This window comes from Falco peregrinus, chromosome 10 (assembly GCF_023634155.1).
Source record: "Falco peregrinus isolate bFalPer1 chromosome 10, bFalPer1.pri, whole genome shotgun sequence".
Lineage (NCBI taxonomy): Eukaryota > Metazoa > Chordata > Aves > Falconiformes > Falconidae > Falco > Falco peregrinus.
This window is the reverse complement of record NC_073730.1, coordinates 24831632-24858180: the sequence shown is the minus strand read 5'-3', so window position 1 is coordinate 24858180 and position 26549 is coordinate 24831632. Positions and strand designations below refer to the sequence as shown.

General features: G+C 38.0%; 1 protein-coding gene across 13 annotated transcripts in view; it reads right to left on the bottom strand.

Moving 5' to 3' along the window:
* The window catches only part of MAST2 (microtubule associated serine/threonine kinase 2), a 194335-nt gene that overhangs the window by 43919 nt on the left and 123867 nt on the right, over window positions 1–26549 (bottom strand). For 11 of the 13 annotated variants that reach the window (XM_055815125.1, XM_055815132.1, XM_055815128.1 and 8 more), the window contains 5 exons: window positions 25537–25628; window positions 18701–18776; window positions 16229–16249; window positions 13601–13679; window positions 7848–8002 (listed from right to left, as the gene is read on the bottom strand). In XM_055815125.1, the coding sequence (XP_055671100.1) occupies window positions 7848–8002; window positions 13601–13679; window positions 16229–16249; window positions 18701–18776; window positions 25537–25628 (423 nt within the window). The remainder of the gene's footprint in view (window positions 1–7847; window positions 8003–13600; window positions 13680–16228; window positions 16250–18700; window positions 18777–25536; window positions 25629–26549) is intronic. The other 2 variants (XM_055815126.1, XM_055815133.1) reach the window with 1 other exon arrangement.

The following is a 26549-nucleotide window of genomic DNA, read 5'->3' as shown; positions in this document are numbered from 1 at the left end:
ATGTCTGGAGTCTCTAGTGCCAGGAAGGAGCAGAATAAAATGAAACAAGGGACTTGAGATGCTTGCTTTCCTTTGTCTGAAGAATACCACCCTACAGGAGAGATGCATGAGCTGTGTTATTCAGCTAAATTTGATATATAAATATTACGAGCAATAGGAACAGAATACTTCTCCGAAAACTGCACTCCCTTGAGGCACGTTACACCATGGATGCATATGCATGCATGCATAGGTTAGCAGGCAACTTCAATGAACACCAAAAACCAGGACACTAAATTCTGACAAACCGCATTTATATTACTGTTTGGGTGGTTTTTTTAAAGAAGAGTTGCATCTCATTTCATCACATCTGATGGTATGCAATGCTCTGACTCATTCTGCCACTGAGGACAGCCGGAGTGAGGTAATGCAGATAATCCCTAGCTACAGGATTGCCTACAGCATCTCATTTCTCTGGTTACCCTGTTTTAATATTCAAGACAAGCGAGGGCTGCAATTATTTGGCATCTTACATGATCATTGTCTTTATGATTTTAAGAGTACTACATATCGCTAAAAATATTTTCTCTCTATCAAAAAATAGAATTTTATCTTGAATGGGTTCAAACATTTTAAACTTTCTGTGAAGAATGAAATGAATCTCTCTAAATGGAATAAATGCATTACAGTTACTACCTTGCTGCTAACCTACTTAAAGGAAAAAAACATTCTTTTGGGAACATATATTTACAATTCAAAGAAAATCTAGCTCACTGGCTCACGGAATACAGCCATACCAAGCTCTTTTCATGCCTGGCACTGGAATTCCATGAATTACATTGTGCCTTGTTTTAATAAGGTTTATCATTCAGCTTGGGAAAATGCACTTCAGATTAAATCTCTCACTGAATCCTTATGTTACAGGAGAAAAACTGATTTGGATGTTTTGGATACCAAGTAAAAACAACTTTTTTTTGATAAAAATATAACCCTTAGCTTGCTAGACAGCTGTTCTTAATCAAGGAAAATTTTCTTTAAAAAGAAACTTACATTTATATTTACATGTAATGCATAATGCTAAAAAAAGAAATAGGAAGGGTAAGAACATTTAGATTTCAGTCTTAAAAGCAAATTGCCCCACACATCTAGCCTGCTATCTTTATCTCTTTTTCTCTAAGACCAAACAATCTGACACAAGCACATGATGACTGTTTACTGGCAGTTCATATGGAGCTGAAGAACTTGGTGAACAGTTACTGAAGAATTTATTTTTCTATAACGTTATTGTTTCTCTGTGTGATTTAAGTGAGGTGTGAATTACAAGGATATATACATAAGCCCTTTGGTACCAACTACAGAAATAAGGAGGCATATACATATTTCATTTTAACATTAAAGTGGTCATACTAACACTTGTGCATGCTTAAGTATTTGCTGTCTTAGGGCTACAATAAAACATGAGGAGGTTTGCCTTTTGCTTTCAAGGTGCTTCATGCATATGGATACAGAAAATTAAGAGCTATGAATAAATTGTGCTACTTGAGGTGTCCTGCCAGCAGATGTAGTGTTTCCTTAAGGAAAGGCACAATGGTATGGGAGTTTATTGAGTTTGCTTTTGTTTTTTATGATTCTGAAACAAAGTAATTTCTTTGGACAGGAGTCTACTGATGGGCAAGAAAGTAAACAATTATAACCCCTTAGCTTCCTTGGGCATTGGCAGTTTTGTCTCTCATCTTTGGAAGCTGATTAATGCCACTTTTTAACCACCTAAAATGATGGAGCATTCAAACAAGTCCAGCTAAAACCTGGGATCAAGGTTCAAATTGTCATTCTAAATAAAATTTGCCCAATATAACAGGTCAAGTTAAATGTCTAGCTGACTACAGCAAGACTGCAACAAAATAAACTGCACCATAATTTTTTATGTTGAACCTTAGCTTGGCAAACTACAGAAATAATTAGATGGATAAGTGACTAACCAAAGGCTAGCTGCCAGGCAGTGCTGGTTACTTTACAGCACCTTTGACACACAACCAGGTGAGAAAGAAGCCAGGACTGGGCAGATAACTGAATGCCACCAGGGAAGACCATAAGGAAATTTAGAAAAAGAAAAAAGGTGTTTAATATATTTTATTGGCATGACGGCTTTTCAAATGCAAAAGCATGACACCAAAATTTTCACATACAGGACTAAACCAGTCCAACATTTCAAGCCTCACGAAGGAGCAGGTTATTTTCTGTAAAACAGTGGACACATACTGTACATGTGCATGACATTTGAAGACAAAAAGCAGGCTGCTTCTCTTTACTTGGTGTAGGTAGGTAGGTCAAAGAAATTACTACTGTCAGTGAGTTTTTCATTTCAGCAGAGCAGACATCAGAAGAATAGCATCTGTGCCCTTAAGCTTAACAGCAGAATGAAAAACTACTCTCTCTTTTCCCCTTCTTCACCCTCCCTCCGCTTTACGAAATGATGTGGTGGTAGGCTTCCTATCTCCTGCAAAGGTTTCTAGCCTTCAGCTTGTCAAAACTTAGGTGTCTTTATCTGATGCTAGAAAGTGAAAACAGCTTATAGACAGCTATTTCAAGGAGCAGCATTTATGGCAACAACTTCAATCTTACAAAATCTAGTTTAACTGTGACTAAATAAAAAAAGAGAAGTTTATGAAGGCCTAATTTTTCCTTTACTGTGACAGCTGTATTTATTAGGAAAAAGCAGAGCAGCCAAAAGCACTGTGCTCCCCTCTGCTTTTTACCTGGTACATAAAGCTTTAATTAGGATGTATTTACAGCATGTTACCAAAGTCAGTGTTCATAGGAAAATTCAGACTATAGGCTTTAATTTTCTGTCATTTCCAAACACAAAAAAAGAGGAATTTTTAAACTAGAGAGCTAAGGCTGTATGAAGCAGAAATCAAGTTAAACCTTCCACTGAAGGTGAGCAGAGCGTCGGCCTTCCTCTTTCCCCAAGAAATAAATATATAAATCTTTGACCTGTACAAATCACATTAATACTAGATGTAAGTTAGAAGACTCCCTCTTGAAAAAAGAGACAATAAAGTAGAAGCAAATATGGACAATCTACATCTGTCCATCAGGCTTCAGAGCAAACACGGCTCTGCTTCACACAGACCACAACAGTTAGACCTTGGGGCTTAATCCTGCTTCTGGGCAGGACAAGGTGACCAAAGGTGAACTGAACTCAGTAAACCAGAAACCACCTGCTAAAGTCTGAATTTATGCAACCTGCAAAAAAATGGGGAAATACAGTTTTCCACAGAATTACAACAATCTATACCACGGAAGAAATAACGTAGAAAATTAAGCGTATAACTTTACATTATTTCTCAGGATTTAGTCAAGGATCCTGCATAATCATTACCAAACAGCACAGAAAGCAGGCATTTATTCTAGTACTGCTAGAAACACGGAATCTGAGGCAAAGCAGGATATATAGTAATTCTTCTTCTTCTTCCAGAATAGGTAAGTGTTCTTATAGAACAGTAACGAGTCTTCCTCACTGAGCACTTTGAAAAGTCACTCTGAGTTTGTTTACATACCTTTTGATTTTTTTTATTCACTCTAACAAACACTGAACTTCAGCTACATTTAGTCTGCAGACAAATGCTACTTGTGATTAGTTTTGTATCACTGAACTGTGTTCCAGTTCAGCCCTTCTTTATACTAGGAATGACATTCTTATGAATGTAAGGGGTGGTGGTGTTACATTTATAAATAATCGATTCATAAGTAATAATTATATTAAATATGCATATATATGAGAGAGCATTAAGGGAAAGGGAATACATTTCGATCAATCTCTTTGAAAGTAAGGACTAATGAGTTTTTTCTACAGATTTACACAAGGTCTGCAACTAGCTCTTTCTAATACTTCAGTTTTTTTCATGTATGCCAAAAAAGACTGAGACTGCTTTAGACAGAAAACACTCGAAAGTTAAAGTAACGAGCAATACAGAGGGCAAATAAGAATACCCAGTTTTCCTCATAATAGAAAACCATAAAGATGGTGAGTGAAACCAAAAGTTGATTACTTTAAAACCAATTACTTTGAAGAACTTTTAAAAATCAAGTTCATAGAACTCACTGTCTTGAGAGAGAAAACAGAGACCAAGATTATGTGTTAGTTAGAACGTATTTTCATAAGAAATAAATGCCTTATACTTCAGAATATAAAACTACTATCCTTCTCTGGCAAATCCATGGCTGGCTGCATGAATCCCCGCTCTGCCGGGAGCACCACCTGCTCCTCCGCAGCCTGTAGCAGACGGCACTTTCTGAAAGCAGCAGCATGAAGTGATGAAACCACCAAGATTACTCAAGTGCTTAAAGCTGACGCTTAAGTGCAGTGAGATCCACAACCTGCACGATCAATTTTTAAGATAAAAACTGACTATGTGGGCCACTGGTGTGGTTTCACACCTATTCCTTCTTCCCATCTTGGGTATTTTACTGTCAGAAGCCTTTTTTGGCAACTGGCATTTTCTAGGAGTTGTCTCTGTATATTCTTAATGGCAGGATCTAGCATGTCAAAAGTCAGGTTGGAGGACTGCATTTAGAAAGCACTACCCATCAAAGAGATGAAGGAGCATATTTGATTAAGGATGATCTCATCTTCTTCAACTATATAAAAATTCACAGCTACAATCTTCAACCCTTTTTCCCTAGACAACATTATTCTGAAACACGAAAAGAGATCAAGAAAAATGGGCAGATTGGTGGGCTGAGTGACTGCACAAAGGCAGCTCCTGAAGAAGTCGTTATTAGTTAACTCTACTTTTATCTCTGACATTCTCCACACATTCCCACGTTAGCAACCACTAAAGGATGACAACTAAAAAGAACTGGAAAAAGATGGAGGGCAGCATCGCCCTAACTTAAAAAGAGTACCAATGCCAAGTTTAGTGCAAGAACACACTCTCTCCATGCAATTTACTTCTGTGAGAAAAGACCTTCTTCAGGCAAAGCCCAGGATTGTTCTGAACAAAGTGAATGTAGCCTGGGCATCTCTCTGTTGGGTCAGTCGCCTGAAGAACTTGAAGAATTTGCATTACAAAAAAAAATAAAAATAAAAAATGAAGAGAACTGTTGAGAGATGGTATTTAGGAACTACTTCTCTGGCAGGTAATACCAAAATATTCTCTTCTACTGAAGACACACTGTAAGTACCAAAAAACCAGGTGGGTTACATGGGAATATGTTCTTTCATTTAGCGTGTGAGTAGTGGATCTATTGAAGACAGACGAAAGAACAGTTCCTAGCTTTAGCAACCAGCTTTATAAGTGTGTCATATTTTGGATTCCAAAATTGGTCTTGGGCTACCTCCTTCCCCCGCATAGAAAAGCATCTCGGAAACAACCAGTGCCATTTCTTTGGTGTAGAAATTTGCATATGTGATGAGTATGCCATGCTGACAGAACACCTCGAGAGCAGAGGTGCTACCAACTTGTCAGCGTAAATCAGCCAACACTACCCCCCATGACTGTATGTTCGTTACTTTTTTTATTCACTTTGATCATTAAGACTGCTCTGTATGAACAGAACATTTGCAGTTGGTATAAGGAAATGGTACACTTGTAGTCAAAGTAGTAGATTTTTCCAAAAGTTACACCTAGGCAATATTCTCCTCCATCTAGAAGCATAAAAGGATCGTCTGAGGCTTCTCAAAAATCTTGGGTTACTCAGACCCTCAAAATCAACAGTTGCAGCATTTGACAATGGCAGGTCAAAATATCAGTTCCTCTCTCATAAAGAGAGATGTAAGGCTGCAGTCATAAAAGATGAGAAAAGTATACGTGTTATCAATCGACTATCATAAATATCAGACCATCTTTTAAATTATAAAGCTATGACCACCAATTAAGGAAAATGTCTGATGTATTTTGTTCATCTGCTTTTCACTAAAGCTGATCAAGCAAGACCACTACTAAAGTTGATCAAGCAAGAGCACTAAATGCTTAGGAGAATATTACATTTTAAGGAAATTTCTGCTTAATTTTCAGCACATTAACTGCTCAGATTTTGTTTTTTCATTTTTTAAGTAAGTAAAAACATCCTCTCACCAAGTGAGCTAACTATCATGTCAGCAAATAAATAAGCAACCCGCGCAATAAATGAGGTCTGGTCTTCACATATTTTAGTACTTGTTTGTTTACAAGGACATGCTACCCTCCGTCAAAGAGGGTATACATGCCTGCAAACGTTTCTCCAAGTGGTTGGATTGACATATCCAGTTTCCATATTAACAAGGAAAAAAATAAAACTGGGCTCTTCATTTTATTGTTTTTATCGTTCTTGCATTAACAAGAGTGTCTTATACTTCATTATGCTAACACTAATATGTCTGTGTTAGAAAGAACAGTAATTACTTTAGTGACGTGTTGTCTACCTATAGTAGCTGACTTATCTATAAAGAATTAGTACTACTACAATTACAACTCAGCAATAGTCAGCGTTAAGAGTGACAGCAAGAGGACTGAAGCAGGACTATTGTTTGAAGAGATTTAGTACAAGTCACGTAACTAGTCCTTTACTACATGGCAATGTGCAAAGAGATCACAGGCTAAGTGTGCTACTACCCACAGTACTTACCTACTTCTGTAGATTACTGTGTAACTACACTTAGTAGGTCCATATGCAAATACCATGCAGCCTGCACTGAAGTTTAGAACATACAAATAATTACAAATAATCATGAAAGGTCAGCTCTGCCATGACATGATACTCACCATGGATTTTTTTGTTATCTTGGCCTGTTTCCCTTCCTCCTATTACAAACCCCAGCCAAGGTCCTGAGCTGGGCACACTGATTCAGTATTTCCAGCTGGCAGAGTTTCTGAATCTTGTCCATTAATTTAAAGGTGATATCCACCTTTGATACCCTCAGGTGAGATGCAGAAGGGAGACCTCACCTCCTTGTTCCCCGCTTGTATAAAATCTTTTTCTTTCATAAGATGCTGTGTCTAGAGGTACGCATCTCTAGACTTTCACTAACTTGGTCCAGCACAAAATGCGTGGCAGAACTTAAGGCTTTTGCCATGATACAAAATGTTTGTGGATTTACTCCACATAATTGTTAAGAGACCTGCAAGAAAGATTGCCCAGAAAGTTTGTGGAATCTCTGCCGTTGGAGATACTCAAAAGCCGTCTGGACATGAACCTGGGCGATCTGCTCGAGCAGGGGTTTGGACAAGATGACCTCCAGAGGTCCTTTCCAACCTCAGTCATTCTGTAGTTCTGTGAAAGATGAAGTTCGAGTTGATTCTGGTTTAAGTATGGAAAAACCAACCGCACAAGGAAATAACCCCTGGATAGTTATCTTTGAACCACCAGTTCTTTGAAGCGATAGTAAAAATTACTCAACTGTTAATGCAGGAGAAATATTTCAGCATTATGACAAAATTGCTCTTGGGTGCAATTTGATTTAATGTTTTGACGTTATCTCCTCTAGTTTTCACACCCCTTCAGAAACACTGCTAGAAAAGTTATTAACAGTGACTGTCAACCACTTCCTTATATTAATGCAGCAAGGTTTTGAGAAGAAACTTCACTAAAGGAAATCTACATCCTATAGATTTAGTCCAAGATGCTTGCGGATCATGTTTTCATAGAGTTATTGTGAAGATACAAAAGCAGATTATGCTAATCATTTCACAGCCCAAAACTCAGCATCAAATGTAAAACAAATATATCCTTACTGATTAGGTGAGGTGGGTTAAAAGTTGATTAAAACAATTTCAAAAACATGTAACAAAGCAACTACAAATGACTATTCTTAGATCTGAAAACACACATAGAAATGCAACACATGCCTAACATCTTAAAAATTCAACAAACAAGCTGAAGCTCACCTGAGACTGCGAGATCGAGGCCTCAAGGCTGGAGAATGACGCCCTTCCTCATCAGTGATGCTCTCAGTACTGAAATGCTTTGTCAGGAAATGAAGTTCATCTGCCGTGGGCTGAAAGGGCAGCTGGTGCAGCTTCTCCTGAGATGAGCATGATGACTGAGTACAGAAAAAAATACAGAAAAGAAATGCACTAAACGCATGCATAGGGGTCAGCTAATGAATGGAAGAGGAACGGATTCTGCCAGACACTGCACACTCCAGCGGAAAAGAAAGCTATTTATCAGACCAGGTGCCTCTTTTTATTGTTCTCATTAGGCTAAGCCAACCCTTACATACAATGACAGAGCTGGTGAGATCAGGAAAACTTCGGGAGAAGGCTAGGGAACCATTACAGCTGATCATGCAGGTAATTTACTATCGGGAGACAGAAAAGAAGGTACGTGAGTACCAGAGCTACTCTGGGAAGGACAAGGAGGTTCCTGGAGTGGTGAGCAACTTTCTTTCCTTTTCCCTCATGCTCTCTTAGCTCAGGAGTTTCACTGGCATGCAGAATGCTATGGAGCTGTGTAGACATGAGAGGTTTTGCTGATTATTGGCTCTCATCGGAAATTGTTATTGTAAATGATCAGGATTTTATTTCTCCCTTCCTTTATCTGTCAGGCTTTTTCTCTAACCAAGTAGGCAATAATAAATTGGAAGTAGCTGTCTTTGCAGAGTTGTAAGATTAACAGTTTCTTGTTATAAACAGCTTATTAATCTTTAAATAAATTGATGCATTTATGACACGTCCTATGATAATGCTGGATATGAAACTGTTAATTTTTGAACCTCAAGAAACCTGAGATTAAAGCAAGTATTTGTGGGAAGTGTTAATAAAATCTAGTATTGGATGTACTAAGGGAAAAAGCTGTAGTTCAACTAGTGAATGCATTTTTTCTTGTGTGATTTTTCAATGCCCCTTTCCATTTTACAATAGAAAATATATTAGAAATATATTATAAAATGTATTGTGTAAGGACAAATTAAAAAAACTATTTGAAAAGAAAAGAAAAAAAGAAATAAGTGCTGAATAACCAGAGTAGCACTGAATAACACCAGTGGGCCTATTAAAAACATCATCCTAATCTAAGTTCTAAGGTTGGAACTGGAACATTGATCTGATGAAATTAATCAGGTACACTGTTCCAGTGGAAAAACTTTCCCTTTTGCTACAATGACCCTCACCCAAACTGGAAAGCACCACATCCTAGTACCAGAAGTATTGGTAGGAGGGAACTATACAGGTCATACAACCTGTATGACCAAAGAATTAACCCGCCTAGCATGCTTTTCTAGACTTACTTGCTGTTGATGGGTTTTGGAAAAGAGAGCTAAGCAGTATGACCAAGCAATGAAAGCCAAATGCTGACAAGGCTTTTCATCAAGTCCTGCATGTTTGTAATGTTGATAGCAAAGAGAAAATACTCTGAAATCACCTAAAATAGGTACATCCAAATTTATCAAGAAGAGCTACACTTGAACTGCATTAAAACTAATCAGATTGTTGCAGATCCTAGCACGGTCTTAGCCAAACCTGAGATGGAGATCTGAATGTGAGAACTTACAGACCTAACGATCATATTCTTTGACAGAAATATAATTGGCAACAGACCCTAGATCCACTCCCTTTGCACTGCACAGAGGTATTTACAGAAAAGAACCCCCTTCAAAGCCTTGGGACATGCAAAAACTCCCCAAGTGTGGCTCGAACCAGAAGCCACCACTTCCAATGTTTTTCTTCAGGCAGGTCTAGGTGCAGGGATCATGTTGGGAAGTCATCTCCATCACAGTGTCCACACAGTGATGATTATCCAGATGGTGTATCAGCTTACACTGGTCTAATCCACACTGAAGCCAAGACAGAATCTGGGTATTTGATAGCCCCTACGCCCACAACTGTTCTGCTGTGCACATTACTTATGCCAAATACAGGAAAGGTTCTCTCCCTGTAGTACAGAATAACGCAAGCCCTGTTTGACTTTCAGAGCCTTCTCTGATGTCTTCCTTTGCGTTTTACACAATACAAGACGCAGGAAGTACCTGCCTATGAAAAAACATCAAGTTTTCAAAGAAAAGGTACATGTCAGCTGACATCCCATTCATGATGAATAACACAGATCCTGCAACAGAGCAGGAAGCGCTACAGACAGTGTCTTACAAACCTGCATTAGTGGGTACTCTAGTACTGGCATTACAAATACATGTCTTATTCAAAACAAAATTAAACTACAACTACCACATTAAGGAAGGTTAGCACATAGTTACTAGAGTTGGGGGGCCTGGGGGGTGGGCGGGGTGGGGAAATCAAAACTGGTAGTCTAGAAAAAGCAGTAAAAACTTTATGTCTCTCAACAGTAGTATCACTGGGGAAGCAATGCTAGTCAACTCATGGATGACCCAACAAAAACTCCCTCCACTTTCTCTCCCTAAAAGCAATAAAGCAATTGGATCACAAAGTTTGTAATTCCAGAGAATAATTAAAGAAAGCCCTGAAGAAAAAGACCATTATGAGAAACTAACTTCCCTTGGCCAAGGGCTTCTCTAGCAGTCTTAAGGTGTACAGCCTTTCATTGAAAAAGCGTGAAAGCAAAGTGAAACACTTCTGAAGTATTGATCTTTAAATAATCACATCACTGTGTTCAATTTGCAGCAGACTAAACAGACTAACACAAACATCCCCCTGGTGTCTTAATTACAGATGCAGATACTCTTCTTCAGTAAAAAAATTCAAGCTAATACTACCGTAGCCTATATATTAACTCTGCATCTAGAAAATGAATAGCAGATTAGATGTTTAAAAGTAGTATGTATTAGTCCATTCAACTGACTGTTCTATGTTCATGTAACCTGAAAGAAGGTCTTCTCCAGCTTTTTCGGTGTTGGTCTGATGATCTGTATCTGGTCTTCATGATTTGTACGAAAAGAGTAAATGCGTATTTTTTAAAAGCGTCGCCCTTCATTTGGAAGCAAAAAATAAAGCAGTATCTACAGGCTTCCACTGAGTTTAGATTAGGTGAATGTCTTGGTTTTTTCAGCTGGTTGGTTGGTAGAGCAGCTATGACCACAGAGATGCAGGTCAGCTCTAACTGCCATACAGAAACTAAGCCCAGCTGAACACAGAACTGACACTCTTCTTGATATTTCATTTCCTACTGACACATACAACAGAAGGAACATCTACCAGCTTCCTTCTACCTTGCTTGAAAAAGAAATGGAACCTTGAGGACTGATCACACCAAATGGAAGCCCAAAATTCTAAACTCACATCTGTGGCACTAATTCATTGTGCCCTTTTGACAAGCCCCTTGAGTACCTCTTACTTCAGTTTTAAAGTCTATGCAGGAATAATACTGCTTATCAACTTCAGAGGTGTTACTCAGATAAATTCAAATTAATTCTGATCTACGAAATACTATGATAATAGTATTGTTACAGAAAAATAATAAGTAGTATTGGATTAGAAATGTAATATTAAGTTTAATAGCAAGAATTGCATCACTGCTTACTAAACAGCCCATTTCAATGTCTTTCTGAGACTGTAACGCTGAACCAGCAAAAGAATAAGAGGTGAGAGACTTGGCCATTCAGAGAAAAAAAGTCTTGGAATGACAGGTTTTAACCTGTTTCCTGCAGGAAGGTGAAATCAGATCTATGTATGACTATCACTTCATGCTTCTCATTATACCACCCAGTTTTCTGTTGCTTACAATACTTATAATACTTACACCATTTGAACTGATGCTTTCTGTGAGACATATCTAACTCAGATTTCTTGGGTTGTTTGTTTTTTCCCCTAGAAAAACGTCAATCAAAATGATCTAGCTATTTCTGGGAACATAACAAGAGACAAACATACTTACTTTCCCATGTCAGAAAGCTGAGAACTTTCTAAAAGTAGCTTTAATGCCCCTATTTCAAAGCAAGGACTTTTAAGTCCAAAAGTTAGGGGTTTTGTTAGTTTTGCTCTCTTCGTGGACATCTCCCCAAGGGCTGGTCAAACTATAAACTCTTCAAAAACTACTGATCACACCCACAGGTAAGAAGGACTTAAAAACTCTGCAGGCAGTTTGATCTCCAAAGGTGTCATTTTCACAGGCATCTTGGAAGCTCTCACAGTGACTACCCATGATCAAACTATTTGGGTGTCATCCATACAGAAAGTAACTGTACCTGCTGCATGCTCTCATAACTTGCACCCAGAAGAGGACTTAGCCATGGCTTATACCCAGGAAGATTTAATCTAAGACTATGAAGGCAAAAGCAGAGCTCATTTCTAACAGTTGCTCTCAGGTGCTTGAATATATAATATTCCTTGGCAGCAAAACCAGCAGCATCTTTTTCATGTTGATGACAAAAACTTCTTCCACATTTTTTGTGCTCGTGCCCATATATCTGTACACACACATACCGAGACCTCTCCCACAGGAGACTGAAACCAAGTCACCTGCCTTATAAGTGGACAAAAAAACCCCAAAACCAACCCTCAAAACCAACAGTCTTGAAGGACAAAAGATAACAATTGTGGAAATTTTGCAAACTAGAGTCTGTGGGATTGTGTCTGAACACATGAAGCTACAGAGATGAGATTAACATTGCAAAATCAAATTTCAATATCAATTTATACTAAAAGGGAACTGCTGACACCAAATTCTTCTCCTGTTATATAGATTGATTTTAACACTCATCTCCTAAGAAACTGTGATGATAAATTTGTGTTTTTAGAGGTACTGGAAAGTTTACGGATGAACTTAACAGCACACAAGAACAACAATACTGCATTCAGTGTAACATTTGTATAGTATGGAGTATTGAGTCCTAATTAATGCAAGTATTAAAATTTTTTAGGAACATACCTTAAATAGTATATATAAAACAAAACGATTAGTAGAAGTATTATGGAAAGAGGCAGTGATACGTGACCACACAGTTGCAGACACTCACCGTAACACACATACAGAAGTGTGTTACATTAAGTTTGTACAGGTAGCCTCAACATTTCTAATTTTCCTATGCTTGGCTTTGCAAGATTGTTATGTGGACAATCACAACATCTAATTAGCATAAACTAAAAAATAAGATTCATTGTATGAAGTATCTGAGAGTTACAAGGGTTAACACAGTGCTGCTACCTTACTGGTATTAATGACATACTAACCTTTTGAAAGTACAGAAATCAAGCAAACTGTGGCCACTCTTTCTAATGACTTGTAAGAAAATGAAAAGCTTTATTAGGATTCAATTACTGGTTTTTCAATTCAATTAGGTTCAAATTACTGGAATTGAGTAACACATGTGGATTATCAGTTTTTCTTTCTGCTAGCCTGACAGCAGAGGTTTTCATACTAAGAACTTGAAAGCAGATAGGAATTTAATTTTGCAGTTATAAAAAAGCTGAGAGCTGGCCTGTAATTATGCACTATCACTTAGAGTCCTGCCACTTCTGAGACATTGTGCCTCTCAACTGACCAGTTGAGCCAAGTGCTGCACTGGGATTTCACCAGTGCTACAGGCAAAGTGCAAGATGATAGGAGCTGGGAAATGGAAGAAAAAGCAGCAGAACCAATAATTAAAATAATTTTAAAAAATAATTAGTATATTAAATAATGTTAGCAAAACAATGAAGAAAGATCAGATATTTTAGTAAAGACTCAGAAGCTGATTTGTTAGGGTGTATTTGTACAAACTGAATTGCTTGGAAAAGTCTGTGTCACTTACTGAAACTGTTGAACTGGGAGTGTTTGTTCCATATCCAGATGAAGGAAGGGAGGCCAAGGACCAGCGGCGTCCATCCGTTCTGGGGAAAAGAAGTAAGGGAAATTACTGTCATGGATAATGTGGCTAATTCTTGGGGGAAATAAGCATACTGCCCCTCCCCCCAAAATCTCTTAACCTCATGTTTTTATTAAAGCCTCAATTTATTCAGATAAATCAGGTATCATATTTACAATGACCTTTGTGAAAAAGCAGCTAGGGTAAGTTTTAAAAGCAAAAGTAAGTGACTTTGGAAAAAATAAAGCCAATGAGCATCAGATTCCTGCATTAAGTAAAGGCTTTGTAAATGCTACCAGTTGTGTAAAAATTGGAGTTTCTGAAACAGATAAGTGAAATCAGCTCATTTCAAACTTCTTTGAAAAAGACTTATGCGGTTCCTTGTCTTCCAAATAAAAGTTTAAAACTGAGGGGAAAAAAATCGTATTAGATCAAGAATCAACTGAAAGCTGACTGGTTTTTTTACCTGGTCAGAAGGCATACTGCCTAGCACATCACCTGACACAGCTGGTGAATTAAATCCACTACAGCAGATCTGAACAGAGCCAAGGGGTCCACTCAAAATACAGAGGAGACAGCAATCACAGAAACCTCACCTAGGGCCTCTTTCTTCTCCAATCAATATAACAGTAGTAGTTATTTCCCTATTGTAGCCAAAGAAACATGACCCTCAGAGAAAACAGCCAAAACATCCTGGAGATATTGCAGAGAAGGTCTTTTACCAACATCAAAACTGAGGAACTATATGATTGCTTTGAGGAGAATCAGTATTGCCCCCCTGAAACCACCAAAACCTCCAAAACCCGCCTCGGTGAGGATGAAAACAGAACCCCATTCAGCTCAGTCTCACAGCGCTTTTTCTGCCTCTGATTTCATTTCAGTCTCGCATGCGTTTTGTGTCCCATAATGGACAAATGTGTCCTGTTGCAGATGGGATGGATGTTAAAGTCATCTCTTCCTCACATCAGTTTCCTTTTTCTTTTTTCTTTTCTTACAGCAGATTATCAGTAACTGGCCATAAAGTGAAGCTGAATTAGAACAGTTCACCATTCTAAGTTACTTTGGAAGGACTGCGGGGGTGGGGTTGGTACATGTAGATAAAGTACATTTATGTATTTATCCTATAAAATAGGATGTTTGGTACAGGTCTGAAATAGTGCTTAGTGCTTTTAGAAAACGCAACTGTTGCCATCTTCACAGTAATATTTCTCATCTCACTATCCACACCCATGAAGCCTCATTTTAAGAAAAAAGTTCAGTGCACACCCAGACATAAATGCCTGTTTATGTTTTTTCCAGACCTGGCTCCTTTTATTTTCAGGCACTGATACGCACTAATAATCTTTGTCATCTATCTTAAAATGAGAGGGAAATAAACTCACTGTTCTACATCACTGAAAGAATATTACGTCAAAAGAATTTTTAAAAACACTCATGCTTCATGCATTTTAAAAAAAAAATACTCAAGCTGTAATGCAGATTTCTATTGCATGCGTATGTTATAGCTAAACCCCATTTAGCCACAGGTGATTTCTTTGGCAAGACAATTACACGTAAAAGAACAATCTCAAAAAATTCCAAGAGAAATGAAATTCCCTTCTTATCCCTGAAAAACAACAAATAGCAGCATTATAAAGTCACTGCATGATGTGGTCAGACGATCTTCATGCAGGTTCTTGTAAACATACAGGGGTACTGGGGTCTTCGTTTAGGTCATTGATTCAACCTCAGTTTGGACATTCAGTCCCAAAGCAAGACCGTATGTTCCTGTCTCCTCAAGCACTAGACGAGAATGCACAAGTCACTTATCTTTTTTGCAAAAGGAAAGCCTAATCCCTTTTTTTACTGAGTTGCCTAGACCGTGTATTTGAATTACATCAGAACTTTCATTTTGACAAAGTTTAAAAAAATATAATCTTTCTCAATTAGAAAATTACAGGACACCTCTTCAATGCTTGGGCTATTTTCTGCTGATGCAATCTATGCAAGCAATGCGCTATGCAGTCAGGACAACACATACCAGCTCTAGTCTAGCAGAAAGAAGTGGGACCAGAGTAGAATCAAAGGCAGTGGGAAAAAGACTTTAAAAGAAAATTCCTCCTTCATTTACGCAAAATGTTTCAAAGTTACTTCAGTGTTTTGTTAATAAATACATTTTTAGAAAGACCTCATGCAATATTGCATCAAGAAAACATACCTGGAAAGAAAGTTTTAGGTCTTTTATTAATTGTAGACCCTTTGCTAGCACAATAAAAACTTGCAAGCAACAGATTTTGCCTTTAAAATAGCATTTTAATTACTTAAGGAGGTATTTTTATGGCACTAAATGTTATTTAATGAACAGTAGATCAATTTCAAAACAAGAAGGTGCTAGAAGAACAAGGCATCTCCTCCAGAGCACTGTTTATCATTTTACGCCAAAATGCAAAGGTTTCCTGTTTTGATTACCACAGAACAGAAGCTGAATGCCTAAATGGGGTTATTACAGCATGAACTTGTTAGGGACGCAGGCTCAGCTGCACAGAAGCGTAGTTCATACACACACACAAACAGTAGCAATACCATACACGTTACCTGTCTGCTCTGTGTCCATGGCTGTATGGGAGAAATTATACAATGACAGTGAGAGAGGGAGAAGGAAAAGATGCATACGATTTCTGAAAAAAACTTCATCTGCTGTCACTGGTATTCCATTAAGATCAGTTTTAGTGCATATGAACAGAATTAACCATACATTCCCTTATACAAACGGGAGGATTCCTGAACACGCTAACTTTGTGGCTATGACACAATCATTGAAAGGGTGTCTAGCAAGGGATTTATGATTAATCACTACTCAGACTATGGACAATCTTGCAGTACATTGTAGCGAAACTGGCTTTACAATAAAATGAGTTTTCGAAATGTATTTCCTACTCTGTTCCAAAAATCAACTCATCACGGGGCTACAATGAAAGAATGGAAATCACAAACAATGTCCGAACAGGGTAATAAATGAAGAAATTACACCAAATATAAAAGGCAGAAAATCAGCAACAAATCACTTCTGTGAAGGCAACGGGACAAAATCAGGTAAGAACCTTCTCTTAAGACCCATGCAATGCCGTTCAAAAGAGTACAGTGAAATACCCATTTGTCTGGGGTAACAGAGCACCACATTTGCAATTACTTAAAGCGATCATATAGAAGTTATTCTGATACCACTATGTGATAATCTAATAAATACATATTGGTACTGCTAGCATAGCTATTCAGGGTGTAATGCAAGTAAAAAATAGAAACAAGTTTCTAAAACAAGCTGTGCTTAAGTGTTCTTTTCAATGACAGAAGTACAGAGAGCAACATGCATACTGTCAAATGAACCACAGTATTTGACAGGACAGACTATACTCATCTATTTCATTAAAAATTAGATTTTAAAAGTGGAAAAGTATGAAAGAGTACTCTTCAGAGTTTTATTATTAGAACATTTATTTGCTGCTTGAAATTTTAGAAAGCAGTGGTACTTAAAACATCAAATTGAAGCAAGATGTGAAAAAAATATGTTTTTACAATGGTTTCAGCTGCAACTTTCCTCCTGTGTTCCAGGTTCCAGAACTCCAGATACTGTAAAAACCGGTAAAAAATCAGCTGATTTCAACAGAACTTATTGAATATGCCCAGATCAGGCCCAGAGGCCTTTTTTAAAATAAAGGTGAATACTACGAGTCCATTTGAAATGTTTTACCAGCAAGTAAAACACTATTTTTTCCCTTTAAGGCAATAGGAAAATATATATCCAGTCTGTCGCACTTCACACACAAGTATGAAGTTTTTTTCTTATGTAAGACCTGAAGACCAAAGTCCACTTCAAACAGTATTCAAGGACACCAGGTCTTCTAGCAAATCACCTCAATGCAAAAATGCTCCAGTATTACCTGCCATTCAGATAAAGGGTGTACCTTATTTCATCAAATCCTAACCCTTTATTCTGCTTTGAAGTTTTGAGCCCCATCCCTTTTCTAAGTAGCCCTCAAGCCAAATCTGTCATTCTCAGAAAACTTACTTCCTCTCAGGATGATCATGCGTCTCCCATTCCCAGATCATTTTAACACAGATTGCATTTTTTCACCCAAGGAAGAGTCTAGCAAATCCAAAATACCTTCCCCACACTTGAATCTAGCAATCCTGCTGCTATGCCCAAACCCTGCTTGGGATCTCTCTGTTTTCCCTGTTTATTTCTCCACATTTAACTTTCTGTATCATTATCCATTTCTGCCTATCTGCTGGGACACAACATTCAATGCACCATTTGTCTGCTTCTCCCAGCTGTCTTTATTCTTTCTGTCCTATTCCTTACACTAAATTCATCACTACAGTATCAGATTTCTTTCCACCAGTTTGATATACAGCATGACCTGCATTTGTCTAGCATTCACTGCAGGACAGATGATAGCTTTACATTCAGGTCTCTCAATGCTGCTGCTCTTCTAGAGGTTCTTGTAAACCTGCAATTTCAATTATCAGCTATTTTCCTCATTAGAGCAATAATACACCCTTGACGCCAATGCCCAAGACAGCAGAGAAAACTAAAAAGCTACTACCAGTCAGCAGGCAGCGAATGAATGCACACACAGTTGTGCATGCCTAATTTTAGGTATGTTTACATCTTTGTGCAGACACAGCAAAGATCAGTACACTTTGAATACACCTCAGTTATTCAGTGAGAACATCTAGGACTACAACTAAGATACAACTATCCCAATCATAAACTGGGTTTAATGTCATTATGACTAAATTATGTGTCATATCACACATCCTACATGCCATTCTGGGAGAATGTTGCCGCCTCCCTAAGCAGTATTGACTACTTAATTTACTTCATCTTCTTCTAGGTCTGAAAAGCATTCTGGGTGCTGCTGAGATCTAAACCCAAAAGAATAAAATAAAACTGCAAACATCACAGAAAGTAAAACACAATCACAAAACCTCTAACCCATAGGCCATTTCTAAATAAAAGTATACAGACTATGTTTGCCAGTCCAAAGAGAATAGATCCTGCCTTACCTTCGGGAAGGAACAAAGGAAAAATGAGCAGGTGCATTTGGAGAGAAGTTCCTGGGACTGTCCAAAGGGCTGCTACCTGTTTGAGAAAATAAAATTAAAAAAAAAAAACCCAAAAAACCCAAAAAAACCCAAAACAAACCCAAAAACATTTCATTCAATTTGCAACAAACTGAAAACAAATAACTGAAAATACAGAGCTTTGAGTCTCTGACCTTTTGAACATTAGTTTGATAAAGAAACATTCTTATACAGATGTATCAGTATTTTGTCTCCTTTTAAAATAACTTAAGGTGTATGCTTTCTTTGTTGCTTTCAGGTAAGTAATATATCACTTATACACAATATAGTCTTTTAATATTTTGCAATAGTTTTTTCTACATACAAACTTTTCCTAACACTTCTCAGTGAAAAAACTGAGTTAGAAATTACACTGATGACAGTTCCAGCAATAATAAATAGCGAGAAAGCATTTATTCACAATGTACATCAAGGCTGAATGCAAAATTCACTGAGGAAATAAAAGACATATCAAAGGGACTGTACATGATAGTAAAAGGACTATACGCATGTAAAATGATCTGGCTATAACATAGCAGCATTTGCCCTAACTACCACTTTTCTGAAATAATACTTCTACCATGAAAATGAAAGCTCCAGTGAATTTATACAGTGAGGAAAAAATAACAATTTTCTCTTGGCACAAGAATACTTACTCTGGGCTTTGTCATATGATGTGTAAGCATATTGGTGATAAGTGATATATTGCAATGTATTTTATTTCAAAGGAAAAAGCAACCATTTCATAGAAAGCCTTTCTGACAGCCAGAATCATTTACACACTAACTGCAGAAACCTTTGAAAGTTATGGATGAATTAGAAGCTTCATGTCAGCGAGTATGCTATCTACTGGGCATATTCTTAAGTGGTTTGCTCTTTCAGATCCTTAATACAAGCACAAAAGAGAAACTATACATAGTAAACATTAGCCAACAGCAATTTCTTTATGCACAGACAATAAAACAACATTAAAATAGCAGTAGGAAAACTAAATAGATACCAGACAGGCCATACACTGCAAGGTATGTAACGGCGGTCATCACAAATGTTTTCAAATTTAGATCCCATATAAAGTGGATTTATTTTAAAAGTCACGTTGAAAAGTCAAACATCAATGATAAGTCATCTGCAAAGGACTTCTCTGTTTTGGGCAAAGTACTAGGTTCCCACCTTGCCCCTCAAGCCAGCACTGTTTGTAAGGCTACTGTCCCATCCAGCACTGCACTGAAGCTCGTAATTAAGTTGCATTAATTTCAACCCAAGTTATTCATACGCCTTAACTGTGATACTGAGCAGAAATGGAATAGAAGCATTGTGCTCGGTTGAAGAGAACTCACACTTCAGGTATACAAATGGTTCACAAAAATCTGCAGTAGCATCTCCCCACTCCTGTGAGCAAGGTGTGTGCACACCTGGCACGCATGCCGGGGCAGGTAGGGAGGAGGAGAGAAGAACAAGCTGATACCTGCTGGGATTAGGATGGCCACAGCACAGCACAGGCCAGCAAATGCCATCTGGTCTACAAGCCCATGAGGGGAAAAACAGCAGCTGGTTGAGACTAAAGCAGCCCCAGGCTGATCTAACATGTGTCAAGGGGTGATGAGAGAACGGGAGAGGTAAGTGAATTCCAGACCACTCAACAATCTGCTTCATCAAGAGCAAACTAAATTAAAAACGAAGTGTTTATTTTCCTTTGGCTTGGTTTTCTTTTGTATTGTTAGTTAAGAAGTAACAACAAGTTCACAGTGTAACAACACAATGTAAGTCTTCACCCAGAACTGGCTACCATTTAACCCATTCCCAGTAAATCCCAAGTGGGAAGGGGAGAGAGTGATCAGAAATCAGTAACTAGATAATTTTTGGTGCTTCATTTATTAAGCTTGTACTCATTTTAATTTTTACGGTCACAGTGGAAAAACAGAGACTTTACGCCACTTTTGAATTAAGAGAGGACCGAGCGGTTTGACAGTCTAGATGGCACTGCAAGCTCACAAGAAAGACGGAAGAAGGCTATGACAGCCACAAAGTAAACAACTCAAACCACACGTGTCCTGGTAGCAGCACGTGGGTAGGGTTAGGGTCACCATTCACCTGTTAGCAGAAAGCTGAAGGAGCATTTTAGATCAGGAGGAAATGCAGCAGGACTGAGGCCTTTCCACCGTTATGTTGACCTTCTAACAAAACAAGGAATGCTGCTCATTCTAGTAGGAACCTTGGTCTTTGCCTTCTCATTTTTCAAGCTTTACTGCCGATGAACCCTACTGTGTCAAGATGATCCTTTTGAACACAAAGCCCATTGCCCAATGCTATTATAAACAATGAACTGTCACTGCCTTCTTATATCTTCATCAATCTTGTGTAAGCTTTCCAGATTATGATCAAAATAGGATTTCAAAATAACTGAGCAAATTGGGTAATGACAGGTTTTAAATCTTGAAATTAAGTATGCGGGTGTTCAAACCCTTCTGAGCCTACACAATCTGGTACGGAAATACTACTAATTTTTAAGCAACTGCTTTTTCAGATTTATATGGCATATTTCCTTCCAGACACTGGAATTTTAATTAGATCCCCTGTGAGTTGTTTCTAGTTTTAAAATGAAAAGCAATTAGTTTTTCTACTCAATTCAAGTCTGGGTGAAGCTTTTAAAACAACAACAGGGAGAAGGGGAATTACTACTTTTCCTAAAATTTCCCAGTACTGCTGCATCTGCTGTAGTTGAAGGAATTTTAATAAGAGAAGCCTTAGTGCAGTAGTCTCATTCACCAAGGCTGATCGAAACTCTACTTACTCTGTTAGCAAAGGTAAATTCCCCTGTTGCTCAAGGGTTATAGTTGGCTACTACTGAACCTGAAACAACTCTGTCTCAAGGGAGGCTGTTACACAGAATGATTGCCCATTAGGTAAATCAACACAGTTACACGAACGTTAATAATTCAGATGTGAACCTTTACATTTTCCGGATGCAGGAAGAAGGATGCAGCCAAAGCATCTGTACATCTGCTACCCTCAAAATACAAAAACAGACCTTATGGGCAACAGATAGGTGAAAGTTTCAGTTATCATCTACAAACATGACATTCATCAGATAGGTGATAAGTCCAAAAACTCACACTAGAACCATTTTGTAAAACCTGCTTCTGAGATTTGGAAAAATAAATAAATGCAAAAGACAAAGTTGTTGCGGTTTTCTACACAGTATATACCAACATTATGCTACAAAATTCGCTGCCTTCCAGCACACACAAATCTCAAAATGATCAAAAAATTTTAAGCGCCCTGTGTGCCACCTGTCATATATAGTGAATGCCATGGTGCTCTCACACCATCCAAGGATCACACACGTGAAATGCTGATGAACCTCAGCTTTGATAACCAGGGCAGGATCTGGAGTGGCATGTTCTATACCCTGCTCGCTCTAAAAATAATACATAAATAGAGGCGTTAGTAATAGCCATTTTTCTGCCAGAAGGTGGAACCGAACTCTCAGTGTCAGAGCAGAACAACTGAATTCAGTACCACAGTGCTGCCTGCCAGCAGCTCCCTCCACCTGCCATTGCAGATGGGAGCAGGACAAAGGTCCCAGCAGTTACAAGTGTCTCCACTGGAAGCCAGTGAGCAACCTGGCTACCTTACAGTTGTGTCAAGTAAATTTTAAAACGGCCTGAACTTCAATCATCCAGCTGTAATTCTTTCAAACTGAATTATAGAGATGATGTTGCTTCTTTGATTGATTTTAAGCTTTTCATTTTAAAATATAATCTAATAGTAACTTAATAATCAACCTCATGATGTAACCTCTCTGTAAATTTCAGATTTTTAAAAATGGATTCAAAGAAATACAAACAAATGTAAGGAACATGTGTGTATACGTTTTTTCCCCTCTCTGATTTTAAAAGAAAAAGAATTTAGAATAAAGGGAAAATTTTGAAACCTGTATTCCTAGAACTGGGCACTTCAAGTTTGGGAGATTAAACAAGCAGAGTAACTTTCCTACAAAGTTAACAAGCTGCAGCTATCTATACTGATGTCCCAGCTCATTTTGGAAAAAATACTTCATACAATTTAAAAACTGAATTAGCACACTTCAAATCCATTGTGTTCTTGAATCAGAAGTGGTTTCACGGTAGAGTTGAAATCATTTGGATGTACTTCAACCTCAAATGTTGAGATCTTTTAAGTATTACTTTTCCTCTGAATTTTGTAGGATATAAAATTGCCTGGCATCTTATCTGGATGCTGTTTCAGACAGTAAGTCTATCAGCCTGGATTAGTGTTCATTAGGAGGTAGGTTTGCCTGATGGACAATCAACTGTGCTATGTCACACCCACTGACTTTTACATTACATACAGAAGAATAATTCCTGAAGCTAGTGCTATACAGGACTTGATTTTAGAATGGTTTCTGAACAGAACATTTTAGAAAGCCTCCCTGATTTCTCTGCATGCCTGCTGTTCCTTATGACTCATAAGAGAGGTTCAGAATGGGCATTAAGAAGAGCACGTTCCAGACAAAAGAGGCCAGGGAGAGGCACCAGCATTTCTTAGTAACTTATCAGTCTATGTGCCTGAACAAACAGACTGATAGATTCTGTTCAAATACTAAACAAATATCACAGCCTGTTCTCACATTCATATCTCATATATGGTATTTCTTAAGAAAATATTTGTGACTCTACTCTAAATTTCATGTGCTTTTGTCTCTTGAATAAATTATTTTTTCCAGGGAAGACTCCTAAATATACTACCGGTGAAGAACTCTAACTACAAGTAATTTATCTTCCTGTACTCTACTGGCTACTCTTGGAGGTCACAAAGGATGTCCTTTTAACAAATTTTAAGTCCCATATGCAACACCAGAACAAAAAATGGAAATATTTGACAATTACTGCTAAAGAAAAATGGCATACCACTGATTAATTACTCTTGTTTCTAGAAGACACTTACATACTTCTCATAAAAGATAAGCTTGTAAAGCCTGAGACAGCATCAAAACCACTACAAGCAATTTTTCATTTTTGAAATAGACAGAGGAGAAAAGCAAATCAAAAGAAAGGAAAAGAAAATATAAATGTTTCTATTGTGAACATTTCTGTATTTGTTTTCCAAGCAATGATCATGTCAACATCTTTTTGCAATCTGCCAAGCAAGGACCCTTCCTTCACATTCTGAGGAGCACCTTTCTCTATCGCTTCAGTTAAAGGCTTGTACAGGTAATTTAGAATGTGGTAAATCCAACATACACATCAACTCTAAGAACAAAGTAAAGAGTGCAATGTAACTAAGTAGAGAATCTCTACCAAGAAAAATGCCTTGTTGGAGTCAAATTTTATAAAGCTATCACTATCACAATCACACACACAACAGAACCGAGGGAGTTTGATGTGAAATGGAATTGCCCTGTGCAAATTTTTGGCCCTGCACTTTATCTGAGATTCTGAAGCAAAAATAAAGTTGGTTTAATATATAACTTTTAAATTTTTTTTAACATTTTGATTTGAAAATTCTGGGTAATTTAAAAAAACAAACTAAGTAATTAAAGTAACTTCCTACCCTTCCATGACTGGGCTTTATAGCATTCTGAGCTAATATGACAGATTTTTATGAAAACTTACATTTATGAAAGATTTTTATGAGCGTGGCTGAGGCTGTCATGGGCATTCCTGAACAATAACTTTGCTCTTCTTTCTCCTTTCAACAGGCTGGATGTCACCCCTCAAGATGCAAATAGAAGCAGATGGCTCCTTCTAGTTGAGCCACTATCAATTTGCTGTTCTTTCTCAGCATTTCCTTAGTTTCAATCTCCAGAAAGTATTTACAGAACATACTGCCATGTAGGAGGAGGAAAGTCTGATTATAGTGAAAACAAGTTACTTGTCTTACATGCAACAGTGACATACTTCCAGAGAGGCTCCACCGTGGATGATGTGCCACGAATGTTCAAGCTGTTTCACGCTACTGACTGGTGCCCATTAGGGCCATACCTGAAGCCCAACCATCTTCTCTGGCATTTTGAAATATCAAAACCAATGTAGTCACACATCACCTACCTCCCTCAGCAATAAAAATGTCAAGGGAACATGCTGTTCAGGCAAGCTGTTGAATCTGCATGTGTGACCCTTTCTGAAAATCTGTGGTTACTGCAGGCTGAATAATCATTCTTTCTTTTTCTACAGAAAGAACATCTCCACACACTTCACCTCAATGACTAACAAGCAGTTGCCCATTTGCTCTGAAATGCGCATTTCCCAGTTGCTTCCATGGTAAAACTGGCAGTAATGTAAACAAAGAAAAGAATCCTAAACATCTCCTGTCGCTCTAAGTAGCAGATAGAGACCATAAGATAGCACACTGCACAGCTGACAGGCTGCCAGAGGCACACAGAAATACGCAGGGTGTCTCTTCTCGTGAGAACTGCAGTTAAATCCTGGCACAAACTAATCATGCTAGAGCACCCAAACCAAGATATTCACTTACACGTATTTATTTAATTTTATTTTACTTCATTCTCCATCTCAGGTTCTTTTGCAGAACGTAAGAGGACTGAATCCTCCAGAAAGAATGGAGGATAGGTATGGTAGTAAACTAGGGAGTACAGAACAGATGAGGACATAAAATATTTATTTTTAAATGAGAAGACCCTCTTACAAGTTAGAAAGGTGAAAAACTACAGTAAAAGAGCGTATTTTGATGCAGAGTATCAATATGTTCAAACTCACTATAATGAACACTGACATTTTTCCTAACGATCCCCAGGTAAAGCAGTCCTAGGCAGTTACCTGCATGTCCATGAAGAGGGGAATGTGGTCGCGGGAGAGTTGGAGATGTGCTGGATGTTACAATCAAACTCTTTCTGTTGCTCGTCCGACAGCTGAAAGAAAGAAATATAAACGATAAGGCATGGTCAGACCAACAAAAGCTGTGAAGGCAGGTCCTGCAGAACATCTTTCAGCTAAGGAGGAATCCCTCAGTATTTAGGTCAGTATTTCCTCACACTCTCAATCTTAGTGACCCTGCAAAGTAGTAAACATACAGGGCCAAAAGGTTCTTTGTCAGCAAGAAGTGTTTTAGTACATGAGAAGCAATATAAAAACTGTATCTCAAGTATCTAGGCCACTAGAGATAGCCAACAACACATTCCTGATTCACAAAATACATGCAACTCATGCTTTACGAATCACACAAAACCCAAAAAGCTACAAAATACCCCAGAGTGCTTCAGACATTCTTACCAATATCCAACCTAGCAAATAAATCTGTTACAATTATTGGCTATTACTGTAAGAAACCAGAATATATTCTGTAGGGCAGAGTTAAAATTATGAAGAAAAAAAAAAAAAAAAGTGTTAGCACAATTCAGCAGCTGAGCAGGATTATGAATTTAAAATCTGAGATTCAAGACTCTCTGCGAATACGTGCAGCAATAATGACAGAGAACTCTGCAACGCAAGTTTCAGACAAGCCCTCTGCCGCATCAGCTCCACTCACTGCCATGATTTTGTTCCAGCAAAGAAAGTGACACTTCTGTATGAGGCAGTTGAGACTTACTTTTTTCCCCACTGGAGTTTCAGAACTTAGCCAAATGAAGAGAACGATGTGTTCTTCCATTTGTTCCCAGCCCGTGACTGCTAGTAGCAAACATTTAGCTCTAAAGATGTTAAAAGTAATTGTAATGGGCAAGAGAAACATTTCTAAATCATGGGGACTGTGAACAAGAGCAACTAGGTATTTAAATCGCTTCCTGATCACCACTTTTCCTGCTTAAACAGAATTAACAGCCCAAGCTCCCAGC